The 19,369-nt window shown below is 32.8% G+C and overlaps 1 protein-coding gene across 44 annotated transcripts in view; it reads right to left on the bottom strand.

Annotated features, from left to right (window-relative positions):
• LOC141376138 (uncharacterized) overlaps positions 1-19,369 on the bottom strand; it is a 1,104,960-nt gene that overhangs the window by 1,007,819 nt on the left and 77,772 nt on the right. For 22 of the 44 annotated variants that reach the window (XR_012385406.1, XR_012385409.1, XR_012385408.1 and 19 more), the window contains one exon: positions 7,207-7,330. The exons of the other annotated variants lie outside the window; for them this stretch is intronic. Coding sequence is in view for 10 of the 22 variants with exons in the window: in XM_073912729.1 (XP_073768830.1) it covers positions 7,207-7,330 (124 nt within the window). In the remaining 12 variants the exon portion in view is untranslated. The remainder of the gene's footprint in view (positions 1-7,206; positions 7,331-19,369) is intronic. 44 annotated transcript variants of the gene reach the window in all.

Raw genomic sequence — 19,369 nt, 5'->3', positions numbered from 1 at the left:
CTAGAATTCCTGAAATGTTATTGGCTATATTAATTTACTTGCTATATTAGTTCACTTGTTATTATCTAAACCTGAAGTCTAAAATAACTGCCAAAGCTGAGACCAAAAGACATTATTCACATTTTGAATAAAATTTTTTAAATGTAATAACATTGTTATTATTGTTAGTAATACTATTAAAGGAGCTAGCCAGCAGCTAGCTCTCTGCAACTCTCACATGGTCACCCACTTAAGCAAAGCAGGGCTGCGCCCAGTCAGTACCTGGATGGAAGACCACATAGGAAAGCTAGGTTGATGCAGGAAGTGGTGTTAATGAGGCCAGCAGTTGGTGCCCAACCTGCGGTCTGTGTGGGTCCTAATGCCCCAGTATAGTGACGGGGACTCTATACTGCTCAGTGAGCACAGTCTTTCAGATTAGACGTTATACCGAGGTCCTGACTCTCTGTGGTCGTTAAAAATCCCAGGATGTCCTTCAAAAAGAGTAGGGGTTTCACCCCGGCATCCTGGCCAAATTTTAATCCGACTGGCCTCTGTCCATCATGGCCTCCTAACCATCCTCATATCATAATTGGCTTCATCACTCCTCTCCATCAATCAGCTGGTGTGTGGTGTGCGGTCTGGCGCAAAATGGCTGCGGTCACGTCATACAGGTGAATGCTGCTCACTGGTGATGGATGAGGAGAAACCTAAACCGCAAACCTTTCCTTTGCGTGAAGCTAATGAGGTTATTGGGCCAATGACCCAGTCTGTTGTGATTGGATGACAGAGTTCAAACGAGACAGAGAGAAACGCCCACCACGATTATGAAGTAGCACTGAGTATGTGAGAGCCCAATGAAGGAATGCATTAAAGAAATGCAGTTGAACACCAGCATATTACTCTACTTTTAAACCTAACCCTAAGTTATAACAACATACATTCAGTATTAATCCACACAGTGGCAAAAACTGAACTGTTTTGAAAATTGACCATGCCGCACATGTGTGCAGGAACAGCTGATAGTAGCCGTAGTAAAGACAAATGGCAGAATATTGCAAATTTAGAAACGCATTTAGGCTAAAGGAAGAACGAACTTTAACCCTTTATTCCCCACAGCCAAATCTCCATTTCTCAGTGTTCACCATTTCCAGGTCATGATCAGTCCCGCGCTCTGCTAGTGTCTGAAGGGAAAGGTGTTCACGTTTTACCAGATCCAGCACTTCATATTTGGTGATTTACCGTATTGATCTTGATGCGTTCAGACAAAAGATCCGAACACAACTTGATTTATTTATTTGACTCTGAGTCTACTATTTAATTAAAGAATCAATAGTTTTAAACATGATGCACTTTCAGATTTAAACCTCAGCTAGATGTTTTCATTTACTTAGAGCTGTGTTACACACTACATAGAAGGTCATTTTCAAAAACCCTTAATAGGGGCTCTTTAAGATTTCCCAAACACTATTCAAACAAAACACCATTAGTTAGGACAGATGTTGACATGTCGGCTCACTCAAACTAACATCAACGTTCTATAAACACTAAACCGTTTGCACTCAGTTTTTTCCGTTACAATATTCAAACAAACAGTAAACGTGGACAGACATGTCGAGTCATCTTTCTGCTGATGCTACAGAAAAGGACGGGGGTGGCGAAGAATCCTGTTACTGTCAAATAAGAAGAGTACTTCAGGGTCAAAAAGCTACAGAACAAGATACACACGCATCAGTCTTTTTATATTCAGTCGAGCGTAATCAGTTTAAAAGAACAAATGAGAGTGAAAACGACAAGCTTGCCATTTTACAAATTCTATCTGCGTCCTCTCACGAACGGTACATTTTTCACATAAATGAGTTTTATCAGATGAACAGGCTGTCGCTACATTCTCCTTTCCCTCATTGTTTTTATTCACAGCATCTTACACGTCGACAAAAATAAAATCACTCCACAACATTGTGCTTTTTGCGGCCAGAGATAAGTGCTTCAAAGCAGGAACGCTGGAGTTTGTGTGTACGTTTGTGAATGGAGATAAATATCAAACCTCTCGGCTCTTTTTCTGGCAAAATAAGGAAGCAGAAGAACTCATAATACACTCAGACTGATGTAAGACATCTGAAACAATCCACAGGGTTCCCACGGTCATGGAAACCTAAGCACCTAATATAAGTTTAATCTTGAAAAGCCACAGAAAAGTCAAAATGTCTATAGTGAATATATGGCTTTCGAGTTTTCCTCTGCTCTGAAATATTTCATCAGCTGGATATTGCTCTTTGTGAATGCTTGTGTGAAGTAAAACTTGCCCGCCAGCCAGAAAGATAACATCAAACCTTTTTTTGAGGATCGTATTGGAGACTTGGTACACTAATAAGCATGTCATTTTAAAAATTATTATTAATTACTCAAAGAAATGAAAATTCTCCTAATATAATTTCTAAACATGGGAGTACTAGTTGTTATTGCCAGTTTTTTGTTGGCAAACTCAAACTTTTAACAAATCTCCTCTCTTCTGAAAGTCAATAAGGGGATATTTTGTCCTAAGATACACACGGCTACTATTACAGACTCCATAATTCAGTGCAAAAAACACTGAAGTTGCTGTCGTAGCCAGATCTCTTAATACCGGTGGTCAATTCTGACAGCTAGTCATTAGGCCAGTGCTAAAGCATTCATAACACGCCAAACAATGACAGTTTGATACTCCCAGTTCCACAGTTGCAGGAGTTAAAAGAGAGCTTTGCAGATATATCACACTTTCGGAGACGCAGAGATTACTGAGGTAACACCTGGTCTGATGAAGATTAGAAGGTGAAACAGACTCTACTTGACGATCAGAATACAAATACACAGCTCTGAGCATTAACGTCTACATTTGAAACCATGACAGCAACTGACAGGCGAAGGAACACAAACACACTTACTCGCATGAGAAAGTTTGAAGAGCCTAAAAATTACAATTTCCACATTATTTATTCAGCCTTATGTCATTGCAACCATTTTTCCTTCTACGGAAAATATATATATATATATATATATTTTTTTTTTTTACTGCTCCATTATTATTTTTTTACCAATTTCTTGTTTATTTCCAGAGTTCATTTTAAAGTAAAGTTACACAATAAACAGCTTGTCTAATTAACTGAAATCCTAACATTTATATTTAACATTTGAGCAATTCCACTGTTACGGATGTGACATTTGCAATAAAAACTTGCGAAATTCACAGAGAGCAGTATATTGAAATATCAGTATCAAAACAACTCATCACAGCTGAGGGGTGAGAAAAAATATAAATTGGCAAATGTAGTTTATTTTTATATTTTTATGTTTTTATTATACAAAATATTTTGTAGAAATTTGCTTAAATTAACCTGCACAGCTCAAAATAAATAATATTCATAAAAATAATAAGGCTTTGCTCTCTATTGAACTTTCTTTTTTTATTTATTATATTTTACATTCTTGCATTTATGAACAAAAAGCTTTGTTATGGATGTAACATCTCTGTTTTATAGGCTACACAAACAACGTAGAAAAGGTTTTGCTATTTTGGTAAAAAAAATAAATAAAATTCCATGGCAAGCTTTACAATTGCATTGAATATTTCATTTCCCAATTACATTTACAGAATTTACCACAATTAAATTTTTCGGGAAGTAATTTTTAACAGTTTTTTTTTAATCATTTTTAAATTGAAACTTTAGAGAGAAATGCCTCTGACAAATTGCACTAAAATATTGTGAAGATTATAAAGATTGTGTGCGCATTGTGTTTTTCTTCACATAAAATGGCAAAATGTTTATAAAGTGACTCTCAGAGCTGTAACCAGTGGTGGATTTCGGCATGGGCAAAATGGGCGATCGCCCAGGGCGGCATCTTGCATGTAAAGCCTAGTTCACACTACAGGATTTTAAACATCAGCAGATCGCTGTGCCGTTCACACTACATGACTTGACTTTGTGTCTTTTAATCTCTGTGGTGTTCACACTACGCAACACTCTGTGAATGATCCACAAGAGGGGGGTCACACACTACATGATCTGACAACAACTCATTCCCCAACAGCTTATTCAAGCTACCAAACTACAGCCAATGAAATTTTGAGGGAGGAGTCGTCAGAAAAAGCTGAACACTATTGGCTGCTTGTGTGCTGATTACATCACTGACAGCGTTTCAAGCTTTCGAGAAAGCATTTAAAAACATCGTCAAATCAGCCGATTCATCAGCGCATTAATCACTCATCTGCAAGGTTCGAGTGGATAGATACACAGAGAGTTTTTAATTTTTGTAATTTTATAACTATTTGAAATTAAACTAACATATCTATAACACCCTGCCATTAACTATCAGTGTATTTCTGACTTTGTTATTTTTTTTATTACAAAACAGTAAAGAACTGAGCATTTCTGCCTTAAATTACCATATTGGTCAAAATGACTGTATGCATGTCTGATACTTTTCACTGTGACTTTAAATATGTGTGCATTTTCTTGCCTAGCAACTTCCTGCTAACATAAACAAAACTTTCTGATGGCAAAAACATTACAATTTACTTTAGATAAAATAAATAGCTCCTGTTTGAAAGTGAAAATGAAAGCCAAGACCTTTAAGTGTTTTAGTATCTTAACTACAAATTTATAGGCTGCATTACCAAAAAAAAAGATTATATTTTTAGGGTAATGGTGTCATTAAATATGATGCCAGACATTCAAAGCTTAATTTTAATATCTCAATAATAGCTTTGAATGTAAATATGTTGTGACTATAAGGCGTTTTATATGAGAACGGTCAGAATGAGCAGTATGGTAATTCTAATAGTTATAGTATTCTAGTTCCACGGTTAATGTAGCCTACTCTCATGTCTGTGCTAAGGCAGAATGAAGCGAGTGTGTTGATGCCCATTCTGACCAATCACAGATGTTTCTGCGGAGCTCCTGAACACTCAGGCATTCAGCTCATGCTGATATGCTCTCTCATTGGCTGCAGCTCGTCACTACATCGGACCACACGTGGGGTTGAGTCGGCCAACTGCTCTGGAATATTTAGCATGCTGAATGTTGGATTTCCGTCTGCAAGGTGTCGGCGACGCGTCAGCGTCTAGTAGTTCACACATAAAGAGCGGCGAGCGCCGTGTACCCGCAGATTTCTTATCGATCACAGCTCGATCTGTAGGCGAGCTCGTTAACTTCCAAATCGGGCTCAAATCAGGCTTAAAATCTTTTAGTGTGAACTAGGCATAAGAGACAATGCAAAAAAAAAATAATTTAAAATAAAAAATACCCCAGTAAAAATCAGCTGTGCCCCAGTAAAACATTTGATATGTGATTTACTTGATGCAAGTGTATTAATTTAGAGTGATAATCCCAGAATAAAGATGTTACGAGTCCATTCAACTTTGACGTCCTTTGTATGCGCAAGTTTGTTATTCTCCATGTGCAACCGAAACAACGCTGGTGAAAACATATTAATGCATTCCCTTGAATCATTGTTGTTTACATGCATGTGGATAAAATACACGCCGTTCATGCGCTGTGAAACCGGAGGAACAGCCTTTTATGCAGGAGGGCAGCACACAGCGAGTTTTGCAAGTCAAACAAAACTAAAGATTATATAATATGATGATGTGACTTTGACTAAGCATGAATATGAAGCATAAATGAGGGATAATGAATAAGGCAGGTAAGACTTCATAACTTTAATTTCGGCCAGGGGTCTAGATAATTCTATAAAACATATTTTGTATTCTATAGAATTGTCTAATTAATATTTATGCAAAAGTTGTCTTAAGTGATCTTAGAATATCACTCCAGTTGTGTCTTTACATTTATTTCCATTTACATTTAGGATTGATTTATTTATTTTTAATAATAATAATAATAATAATAATAATAATAATAATAATAAATAATAATAGTAATAATAATAATTTTATTTATTTATAATAAATATATTTATTTTTAATATTATATAATATAATTATATAATATATAATATTATTTAATAAATATAACAATTAATTTTTACTTAAATGTATTTATAATAAATACTTAAAATATATATTTTAAATTTATACGTTTAAAATATATATAAATATTTAAAAATATATAAAGTCAACTACATAGTGTCTTTATTTCTCGGGGGATGGATGTATTTGGCATGGTTCGCCCAGGGTGCCATTTAAACTAGAACCGCCATTGGCTGTAACACTCTGCATTGTAGAATATATTCCATTTTTATTCTAAGATTCCATCTCCATTTCTTATACCACAAAAAATATTGGGCCTTAGCTTTTAAAATAAGCAAAAAATATTAGATGACAAAATATTAGGTAACTTTTCTATTTTTTTCTTTATTTAAATGAATTTGTAATATGTAAAAAAGCTCAAATAAACCAACAAAAAATAACAGCATTGTGATACATAAACAAAGTGAAATTAAATTCCATTTTAAATTGTGTGCATTAGTGTGTTACCAAATATACTAATTTCGTTAGCTGTTTTTTTAGCTGATTTGAGTTGGAATTTTCGATTTGGGAGCTATTACTTAAAGTGTGAGTGAAGTTGGGTTTTTTTTTTCTTCTGCTACATGCGAGTTGAATGAAATGTTGTCTCTCGCAAGACCACAGTGCAACAGAAATAAACATTAGCACAAATAAGAACACGACAGCTTATCAAACTTACCAATGTTGCAAAGATGTATTTACCTGTGGCACTGGCATTTGATTTATTAATTAATGCAAATTTCATTAAGTTTCAGGTAAGAACAAAAAACTTGAGTAAACCATGTCAAAATCCACTTTTTTGGTGTGAATATTCACTTGGAGAGAACTCAACACTCAAACTCAAACATGCTCGTCAGCGATTAAAAACGCACTCGCACCAACACATAAATGACTGCTGCTTATGTGTACTACACATGACATCTAAATTATCACTCATACACGCACTCATCCAGTGAGAAAACATTTAATTACCACATATGAGTCCACACACACAACGAGCTAGACTGAACACGAGAGAGAGATCTGACATGTTAATTACAACAGAACCCACAGATGGCACAAAAACACGCCTCGACGCGCCTCTCGAAAGCATCACACACACACACACACACACACACACACACACACACACACACACACACACACACACACACACACACACACACACACACACACACACACACACACACACACACACACACACACACACACACGAATGAACTCACCCAATGGGAAAACAGCCCAAAGTTTCAGTGCTGGTTCTGTCTGTTGGACACTGATTCCAGCATGTGTGACTAACATCCCATAGAGACTGGACCATAATCCTGTTTTCTCTGGACCGTCTCCAGTCTATAACACACACACACAATCACCGAGATCAAAACGCACACTGTCATTATCCTGCTATGTTCCTCCTCATGTCAGGATAATTAGTAGGATTGGATGAAGGATTTCATGCTGCTTTTCATATTTCATTCTTCTTTCCCTTTTTTAAGTCTAAAGTATGATGTTAATGCGTCTCCCAGAAGGGCAGAATACAGCGTGTCAAAGAGCAAAAAAAACAGGGCTTTGGTAAACTTACGTTAGACATCTGACATCTTAAACACATGCCGTAGCTCTGTTTATTCTTCTGAAGGATCGTAACGTTAGGAAAGGCTGGCTGAAGTTTGTTTTTAACAAGGTCCCCGGTCATTTCAGTGTGATGTTAGTTTATGTGGCACTCTGTGGTTCAGTCAAAATGAGATTCAGGGTTTGAGAGGATGCTGTTATTAAAGAATGGGTAAATATAAAAATTGTACTGGACTTCATGGCAAACCTGCATGCAGCGTGTTCGTAGACATTCCACATGGAGATACATTAGCCTTCTATTTATTAAAAAATAATAATAAAAACAGCTTTGTGGCCACAGGATTAAAATATTAAGATAGAAAGCACTTATTAACTAATATACAATATACAGTTTCAGTATTGTTTTCGCAATGGGTAAATGCGCAATAGTCACATCGCAGGATCTGCAATGATGAGTTCGGTTTTAGTTTATTCATCCCTTAGGATATTTGAGAGGAATTATAGCTGACCAAATATTACATTGTTATCTGTTTTTCATTAGCTTGTTTGCTTTGTTTTTAAAGTACTAGTTCAGCCAAAAATGACAATTGTGTCATCATTTACTAACCCTTTAAACAGTTAAATATAAAATAAGATATTTTGAAGAATGCTGGAAACTTGTAATCGTTTACTTCTATAGTATTTACTATAGATTTTTTCTTACTACGGAAGTCAATGGTTACAGGTTTTCAGCTTTCTTTAAAATATCTTATTTTGTGTTTAACAGAAGAAAACAAAACTCATAAATGAATAAATAATGAGTACATTTTCATTTTTGGGTGAACTATCTCTATGAGTTAATGAAATAGTTTGTGTTTAAGAAATCAAACATCTGTAGTTTCACAAAGAAACGACTTTAAAATTAAAGTTAGTTTGTATTTTTGTTAATAAGTTGATTTGATCTAATTTGTTCATACAATGAAGACTATGCAGTGCTATTTATTTACATTTGGTTATTTAATTTATACTCAAATACAGTAAAATATATATATATATATATATATATATATATATATATATATATATATATATATATATATATATATATATATATATATTTATATAAAGGGCTGTCCGTTTCATTTACACAAATTAACTGTCCTACTGAATGTCAAATGAAATAGTTAATTTGCAAATAAAACAATGTCAATTTTTCCAGTACCATGCAGACATGTTTTGTGTTTGTTTGCTAATAAAGCATGTTGATTGTAATATTATTAATATTTAATATCAAGTCAGTTGCACTTTTTATTAAAACATTAACACACTTTTGAATTATAAATTGTGTTTTAAATAACTAAAGGTATGTGCCAAATACAAAGTATGAACACTTTGATTATTATAAAAAATAATTTGATAGTAAATTAAACTTATCTTAAGCTTCTAAAATTATAGTATACTTACACACCAAGCAAAATTTTAAATTTGCTGTAGTTAAATTAATATTTACTCACTCTCAAGTGGTTATAAAACAGTTAAAAGTCTTTGTTGATCACAAAAAAGGTGTTTTGAAGATGGAAAGCATTAACCAGTGACATCATATAACATATAAAAAATATATTTTGTGTAAGATAGTGACAGCCAGTTTCCAACATTCTTCAAAATATCTTATTTTGTTATCAGCAGAAGTCAGACACTGAAGCAGTTTTGAAACAAGTTAAGAGTGCGTAAATGAATTTTAATTATTAGGTGAACTAACCCTTTAATACCAAACCGACGGTTATTCCACAATTCAGATTCATCTGTCATTGTCCATATTTGTTCAACATTATTAGTACTATTTGGATTAACTCAGTGACAGGTAAACTGCATTATTACAGATCAATGAAACTGAAAAAAAGTCTGATTTGATGTCATTCCATAAGACTGATCAAACAGAGAGATTAACTGGTTGGACAAGCCAAAACACAGTACGCTTAGCTAGGCAAATCTACAACAAACAACAAAAAAGAAACATGCAATGTATCCGTGCAGGCCAGCACTAGTGCAAGCAAACTCGCTGGCACTTGATTTGAAATTAATTTCTCAAAGGGGAAATAAATCACTCGCTGAACTGTAGTGATACTGTATGAAAACATGACTGCACGCTAGATAGAAAGCTTACTGTGTGTTTTCAAAGTCTGCCCCTGAGCGAGTCTGCCGATGCAAACATGAAAGTGCACGAGCACAAAGAGGTTTGTCTCAGTTTCTCTGCACATATTAGAGATACAAGTCAGAGATTCTTTCTTCTGTTTATTTAGGTTACTGTGTAACAGAAACACCTTAAGCTCATTCAAACTCAGCAGCATCTGTTCGATAATTGCTGATAAAGTCATTCTAAAAAGGTCCAGTGTTTTCTGTGATGTGGAAAATGCAAGAAAATATTAATATAATAATGATTTTAGAAAAAATTAAAATAAATTGGAGTATAAAAATGCATAAAAATGCCAAATGGGCTAGTTTAAGTTCAAGTTCAAGTTCTATTTATTTATATAGCACGTTTCCAACTGCCACAGGGCTGCACAAAGTGCTTTACAGAGAGAAAATAAACACATGATATGAGCACAAAACAGTAAAAACAGCAATAAGCACATAATAGGAAGGAACATAGAAAAATTATCAATAAAAGAGCAAAAAAAAAAAAAAAATAGTAATAATAATAATAAAATATTTTTTCCTAATTAAAAGATGCTACCACAGTTGACCAACACTAAACACGATAGAGAACATGACCGTTATTTGGGCTAGTGTACTGTATACCACAGAAGACTGGATTTATGTCTGCATCTTGTGCAATTCTCTGTGTGAATGAATAGCTTTTATCTTTATCGTCATTTCTTTCACCTTCACAAACTCACTTTTCTTTTACTCCCAGGTTGCATTTTTTTTTCTAATAATAAAACAAATAAGAAAAAATATATAGTTTCTAAAATTGTATTTTTTGTAAAATTCAGCAACAGAATTTGTTTGGACAGCATGCCAAACAAGCTATGTATAAATCATGAGCTAAGTGTGAACTCTTGAAATAACATTTTCAACTATTTTATTACATTTTAATTACTAAAATGTAAAATGTAACAAGTAAAAACATGGAACAATAAAATGTGCTCAAACAGATTTAAATTTTTATAATAATAATAATTATTATTATTATTATTATTATTATTATTATTACTACTACTACTTTTATAATTTTAATACTACCACTATTATACTATTATTACTATTATTATTAATATTATTATTATTATTATTAGGGATATAACAATTCACCGTGAGCAGGTTGAAAATAGTTTCAAATATGAATTCATTGAATGAATCAAGATACATGTATTGAACAGAGGGGACACTGCATTTACAGGTGCAAACTCGCTTTACCTGCACATCAGTGGCGAGCAAGGGGTGAGGCGGCAAAGTAAAATGAAAGTGGCCAAATGCAAAATGCTATTAATAGGCCAAAACACGCGGACCAGAGGATTGGCAGCTCTGCTTGCTCTGACGAGTGCTAACGTTGCGGAGATCACACAGTTCAGTGTTTTCATGTGAAAGTGTGAAGATGTTTTTCAGATTGAAAGAAAAAGCTGTTGTTACAGAACCAGGTATTAGATTTTTACCCTCTCATTTTCAAATTAGCTTATACATATTTAAATAATTTTCTTATTATATCATATATTATAATCAGTTTTTTTATGCCAGTGGGCAGCCCCATGGAGCAGAGGGCTTATTGACCACTCTGTACAAACTGCTCTCTGGTTTAGGAAAGGCTTAACTCTCCACATCAGTCATCTCAGTCCCTAGTGAAAGAGTTTTTTCAGAAAATAGCTTATACCAGAAAACAGAGATTTTTATTTTTATGTGGGTTTAGTTTTAAAATTCCAATTTAGTTATTGCAGAAAACATTTATTTTGTAAATAATTGTGCAGCACTTGAGAAAAAAAATATCTTAATTTTGTCTCAAATAATTTTGTTTAAAAATTTGTGACTAAAGCATGAATCGTGAGATTAGTATCGTGAATTGTATCTAATCGTGAGTCAGGTGAATCGTTACGTCCCTATTTATTATTAATATTATTAACAATAATAATAATAATAATAATAATAATAACAACATTATCATTACTACATGGACTTTATGGATTCTTATTTTATTTCTTTTATTTGGTTTTTCAATAAACCACTGTTATATAGTTAAAGATTCGATCAGACATGGATCATTATTAGTAAAACTTCATTAATAATAACAGACTGGGTAGCCAAATAAATAAAACATTGCACAAGGCCCTGTAGACAGGCTCACTAGACAGTTCCGAAGCCTTTCAAATGCTTTTAAAACATCATAAGACATTCATCATGCGATTTGGTGAGGTCATCTGATATGCAATGGTTCATTCACAGTAAAGCCTCAGAGGAGGAAACCGACAGAGAGAGAAAGAGGACGGGCGTTACTTGCACAATAACACATTTGTATTTATTTCCTCAACACATTAAACCAGCATCAAAGAGCAGCATATTTCCCCAATGACTCCTCCTGAACCGCCATACCTCCATAATATCCACATTCCTGTTATAAACTTAAAGGCAACAGCCATTAGAAGTGAAACCCAACAAGTCATTACACACACATGGTTAAGTAACCGTTTTGCATGTTTTTCAGATGAGGATCTGTTTGTAACTGCCTTTTAATGGTATTTGTCTTTTAAATGAAAGGACCGCAAATATGCACAAGCAGCCACACAAAAACACAGTTGAAAAGGCAGGTAGGCTATGTAAATTTGTGCTTGTGAAACACTTTTGAACTGACACATGTAAGACAACTGTTTTTTTAAGGTGACCAAAAAGTTCAGAACAGTGTTTTTTTTTTTGTTTTGTTTTTTCTTAAAGTGTAAACAATGAAGGGTTATTATTATTGATTATTATTATTTAGTAAGGTAATGTTACGAATAATAATTTAAAAATAATAATAATAATAATAACAGCAATAATTATTATCATTATTATTGTTGTTGTCATCATTAATTTTAACATTACAATAAGGTTGTATTAGTTATTTATTTAATGCGTTTACTATGAACAAATAATAAACAATTGCAGTGTTTATTAATCTGTGTTAATGTTAATGGAAAAAAGATGTTCATTGCTAGCTCATTTTCACTCACAGTGCATTAACTAACGTAAGAAAGCATGAATTTGGATTTTAATAATATGTTATTGTAATGAGTTGGGTTTGACAACAAGTGTTGGTTAATGCATGCATGTAATCCAAAGAGTGGTCAATAATCACAGACAAATGGTTGAGGCAGACAGCAAAACAATGTAAACAATAAACAAAACACAGGGTCAAAATCACATTAATGCAAAACAAAGATAATGCTTAGGCCTGGTTCATACATCTGCGTTGAGTGATCGGCATGACCCACCGCGCATGTAATGCGCGTTGCTGTGCATTTATTCTTGTGCGCTGTTTTTGTTGCTCTGCAATAACACTTCAAAAATGCAAGCTGGCAGTAGGTTTTTATGTTTATCTGTGTCAAGTTGCTTTGTTTTTTTTGTTTTGTTTTTTAACGTTACCTTCAATTTACAAGTGGCTCAAACTTGCTCATTTTGAGGCAAGAACTGGCAGACAAGCAACAACAATAATCAGGAGGTAAACACAAAACAACAGTTTCCATCTAGAGCTCCTTCATGCAACTCGACACTTGTAAACACTCACTTCAACAGGCTCGCACGGCTCTCAACCCAACACACACTCGCCAGTGCTACCAAGCTGATCAATCACAGAGTTTGCGCTATGCATCGTTGCGACGTATAGCTACATTTTTTGAGAGGTGTGTGTCAGCATCTGTGACAGCCACAGCGATGGCTATGCGACTAAATTAGCCTTTAGAAATACTCACTACAAGAAAACAGGACTCAGAAAAGGTGTGTGTGTGTGTGTGTGTGTGTGTGTGTGTGTGTGTGTGTGTGTGTGTGTGTGTATAGTCCATGTAATTAGTCCTGAATAGACATCAGCTGTGTGTGTATTCAATGGATGATCTGTGACTGGTGTGTGAGTGAAGTGTATTTTGGTCTATGTAGTTGTGGCAGATGTATAGTTTGGGTGAATAATGGAGTGTTTACTGTATTGGATTACTAAAAAAGTATTGTTAATGAATACATTAACTAACATTTACTAATGAAACCTTAATTTAAATTGTGACCATAGAATTAGTTACAAAAATATTCATTAAATGCTGATTTTGCAAAAGTAAAGCACCGTTTAAAGCAATATAACTTCACAAGCGCAATATACAATGTTATTCTATAGCTTCGAGAATCCAAAAAGAGTCACATATGTTCATGGGCCAGTGACATGACCACATTGAATTAGTCTTTACTACATAAAATGATATACATATATTATTATATATGAAAACGTCTCACAAATGATTACATGTAAATGTCAAAAAATTCTATATTCTATTTAATTACTTTATTTAATACTTCTACTACATAAATACTACATATATACTACATAAATACTTCAATTAAGTCATTTAAAAGTAAAATTGAATTAAGCATTTATAACAATGTCTCACATTTCTTATTTTAAAAACAACAAAGATTACAGTAATACTAATTCAAAATAATAATACTGCTATAGTACTACCACTAAGATAAACAGTGAATTCAGTTATCAAAACTGCACTTGTTAAACATTTCACTATAAAAAGCCTTTCAGGTTCAAACTACTATTGAAAGATAATTATCAGAAATATAAAGTGATTGTTCTTAACAGAAGCTGACGGATCAGAATAAAAGGTCTGTTTGTTCTGTTCTCAGCAGCTGCTAACAGCAGGTCACGCTAGGCTGACCGACTATTGATAACCTCCATCATCCCGACTGATAAGATTCAAAGTCAGTAAAACATATAAAACACCCCCATGTTGTCTCTATCTACTTCTTTATGGCTGATTTTCTATAAAAAAGATGTTGAAAGACGGACTTACTTTACAGCATGACAAACCTTTCACGATAAGGTACAAAATCTAGTTTTTAAAATGTGTTCACGGTCAGTGAAATGAGCTGATTAACCTTGCAAAAATGTTGACTGTCAACTACAGGAGGTCAAACTAAATATTAAATGAGCGGTTTCATTTTCTATTCATATTATATGAGGTCTGTAGCTTTGGAAATCCAGACAACCTTGCTGGAAATAAAATAAAAAAAAAAAAAAACACTGACAGTATTTCGAATGGTATTAATGGGAACTGTATTGCCTGTTATAAAAACTGGTCCCTGTTGGTCTGTTCTGGTAATTTGTTGTCCTTTTATTGTACTGGTGAAATATGACCCAAAACAAACGATGACGGGAATAAATGATTGAAATGCTGATAGTTTGTCATGTTTATAATTGAGCTGCACAACACTGGAAATATATGTGATGTTGTTGAGTACTGCCATAACATTATTTCTTACGATATACTGTAATATTTCCCTAAAAATGCATTTCTTTATTAGCCATGTCATTTATTTAAGGACATTAAAATAAACAGGCAAAAGATTTTTTTTTTTTCAGATCTAATTGTTACATCTGACGTTTTATGCAAGGAGTGAAACAAATGCATATATAAAATACATTAAAAAAAAAAAAAAAAATATATATATATATATATATATATATATATATATATATATTTAAGGACATTTCTGTAATTTAACATCCATTATTTTATTGTACATTTCTGTAATTTAATGACTGTTATTTTACACTTTATTTCTGGCACCCCATCGGCCGTAAAAAATAAATAAATTAATTAATTAAAAAAACGCTAAATAATGCATTTTTTTACAGTGTAAACCACCAGGGAAAGCCAAACAAGTAAAAGTCTGACAATATAAAATACATTTAAAAAAACTTCAAATATCATGTTGCAAACACAATTAAATTTTGCTTGTCTGAATTGATGTTTGCACAAGTTACCGTAGTTTCTACCATGTTTTACAAAATGGCTAACCAGTTTCAGCATGTTGTTAGCAATTTTTTAACAGGACTTCCACATTGACACAGACAGAGTGATAGATTGTTTTAAAGGTTTTTCATTAAAGAAATTTATGTATTTTTATTAAAGGAATGAATATGATACTGACACATTTAGTAATTTTAATTAGAGTTTGGTGGATGTAGATTGTTTTTCCTAAAAAAAAAAAACATTTATAGATATTTTTAAATGCATTTATACCAAGTTCTTGAACCCACTGTTGTCTCTCTCTCTTTCGCACCTCAATATAACAGTGTATGATTTATTTTGAAACAACAAGTATCCCACTGAATTATAAAAGAAAATAAAACTGAAGTTAAACAAAAGTATTTTAGTGTAAAACATTTTAATTTACCACTCCTAAAATTAATATTTACAATCTTAACTTTTTCACTTGCAAGTACGTCAAATAAAATATACTTTAGTTTTAACATGGCTGAGAAACACGATAGGAAACAAATATTCATCATATTTGCACAGCAGTAAAATCGCACTAAAATCTATCTCCTTTCACACCTGTGTTCTCCTGAATAAAGCAAAGAAACTTCTTATCTAGTATCAAGATAAATTACATCATGTTTAACAGATGATTAGTGAGTAAGAGGATTTAAGATTGAATGTGGGACTTTCCACTTGGTGATGGTATGAATGTGTTCACGTCAGCACATGCTCTGATAGGAAGATCAGGAAGAGTTAAAGGGAAATGAAATGCTTGCCCTTCACTTCAACTAATTGTAAATGATTGAAGCGATAAAGATCTATTTAACCTCCAGGCTTTTCGGAACAAAAAAAACAGCCTGTCTTTATTTCAGAAAACTCAGTGGCGTCTTTGTGTAAACGCGCAGAGACGTGAGGTTGACACCTGTCGTCACCGATGCCTGCTCTACTGTAGTGGTTGTTATTTGAGCTCTGCGTGTTTGTTTGTAATTATTTTCACTCAAATGCACCTCATGAGTCATTAGGAATTCCTCCTTAACTGACTAATTTGAGTCTCAGTTCACCAGGACAGTTAATAACACCCTGATAAATACTATAACTCTGACAAAGACCGTATAATCAGTCAAGCTGTCACGGACATATCAATCAATCAATCAAGGATGGATTAAAGCAGACCAATTAAAAATAAAACTAATACACGTATACATGTACTGTATGTATACTCAATGACATTTAATCATTTTCATTTATGCATGCACACAATATTTTTTCTGACTATTTGGAAAAATCTCCACAATGGGAAAAATAGCTTGAAAGGCAAATATTGGTGAAATAAAAATTCTTTACAATTTTTTCTTATCCTGTGCAAAAGTCTTACCTTACTTCTTATTCTCTTTATTAAAATACATGCAGAAAATACAGTTATAAAATAATAGTTGGATAAAAAATAGTTTCCAAAAGTATACTATGTACATATTTCCATATTTTCTGTTTGAATATTCAGTAGGTATAGTTTACAATGTAATGACCATGCACTTGATCCATACCTTAAGGATAGACTTCTGCGAAGGTCTTATAATATAGCTTATAAGTAATAAACCCAACTCAAATGTAATGTCAATTACAATGTTGCTAAAAAAAGCCTCTAGTTCCAGCAAATAAAGTAAAACAAGTACTTTAAAATTACTTATTTGTTGTTCTGAAAAGAAATGGACCATGATTGATCAATGAATGTTATTTCAAAACAACAAAAATGTAAATATGTCCTAACTATCAATTTAACCTTCAGAAACAGTCATTAAATGGCCTCCACAGAGTCCAGGACTGAATTTTAGAATTTTTATTTACAGGCAATATTATAGGTAGTAAAAGAGTCACCTGGAGAGAAAACGAAAGACAGAACATGCCAAATCTAAGGAAGAACTCTTAGAAATGCTGAAAGATGCTTGATATTAAATAGCACATCATTACAGAAAAGACTCAACAAAAAAGTTCAACTTGTTGCTTGGTGGTAAAGAGGTCACATTAAGCACAGACTTCTGATCCTAGTGTTTTGATTTCAAATGTAATTTGTTCTGAATATTGTGTATTCATATTTCCCATATTTATGTTTGTATATAATGTATTTAGTTTACCATGTAATGACCCTGCATTGCTTCACACCATTTAGATAGATTTCTGCAAAAGTCTTATAATATAGCTTATAATGTAATGTCGTCGGTGAATTAATTATTTATGAATAATTAATTAATTCATAATGACTTAATTGTTTGTAGACTACCGTTTCAATTACCTGACCCACAAGGTCTGTTTTACCAATAACCAAATCATAAATAAATAAAGAGAATTTACACACAAATTATTAATAACTTTGTCAATCACTTTTTCCGCCAGACTCTGGCATAAATTTTATTTTAATTACGTTGACAAACTTGGTTAGTAAAAATGGTGCAAAACCAGTACCTATATATATATTTTTTTTATATATAATTTATATATATATATATATATATATATATATATATATATATATATATATATATATATATATATATATATATATATATATATATAATTTTTTTTTTTTTTTTTTTATTAATGACATGCACAGATGAACTGTTCAGCAAAAAACTAGCAATGCGATCTAACAAAATCAATATGCTAGTTTTGATTTTCTGAGGACTTTAATGATCTCAAATGTAGAAAATGTGTTGACTACCAAATTAACATTCAGATGATAAGGTTTTATAATATCAATAATAGAACAACAATAACTAAATGATCAGTTGATAGCAATTTTATAGAAAATACTTTGTATTAAATCTTATTTTAAGGCTTGAAAGCTAGGGCAGCAAGAGCCGCTAGTAACTGCTTATTTTATGTGGCACAGTTAATAATGTCAGCTTTCACAACACTCTTAATTACAGTAATGCAGAGCAAGACAAATGAACATCCCTCTCCTCCCATACTTCTTTTAAGAGACGCTTTAATGCGCCAGACTCCTTTGCTGATTTTAAAGAGAAGTCAATGGACACAGTGCAAAACAAATTTGCTGCCTCCCAGAAAAGTCAACAAGTCCAAACCATAATGCATCTTAACTAGGGATGTCAATTCCTACACATTAGTGAAAATGCTGCAGTATGGGTGTAATTCATTGGCACATTAAAAAGATGTGCAAAAAAATTTATAATAATAAATTATAATTTATAATTTTTGCCGTCTAATTTTGCCGTTTTTATAATAACAAATTATAAAAAGAATTAGTCATTGATAATTCAATTCATTTATTCAATTATTAAATGTAATGAGTAATATACTGTAGATGTCAACTGTGCTCTCAAATGTACACACTGGCAACTGGTGCATGTGACTAAATACAATTTTTTACTATAAACATTTCAATTCAGGCATTTTAAAAAAGTGCTTATCACACAATCACACAACATATGGCCATGACCTCAATAACTTTTAGTGATTCAATGTATATCACCCATTCAATAAATAAATAAATACATAAATACATAAATAAATAAATATATATATATATATATATATATATATATATATATATATATATATATATATATATATATATATATATAATTATTACTATTCATTTTATTTATTTTTTATTGTAGTTTTGTTAAAGGGCCATGACACCCCCCACTTTCGGTTCAAGTCTACCTCAGATTTTTTCAAAAGATGCATCGTAATGGGCGTGGAGTGGAGGCAGGAGTGGGTGAGGCCAGCAGAACAGGGGAGAAGGAGGGGAGTAAACAACTGTTGTCAGTTAGCTCACAAACGTGAGGAGACCCATGATTTTATAGTTTACTAAGTTAAAATGCAA

Source organism: Danio rerio, chromosome 9, assembly GCF_049306965.1.
Source record: "Danio rerio strain Tuebingen ecotype United States chromosome 9, GRCz12tu, whole genome shotgun sequence".
NCBI classification, from domain to species: domain Eukaryota; kingdom Metazoa; phylum Chordata; class Actinopteri; order Cypriniformes; family Danionidae; genus Danio; species Danio rerio.
Note: the sequence above shows the minus strand (reverse complement) of the source record. Positions and strands in the feature narration are given on the sequence as shown.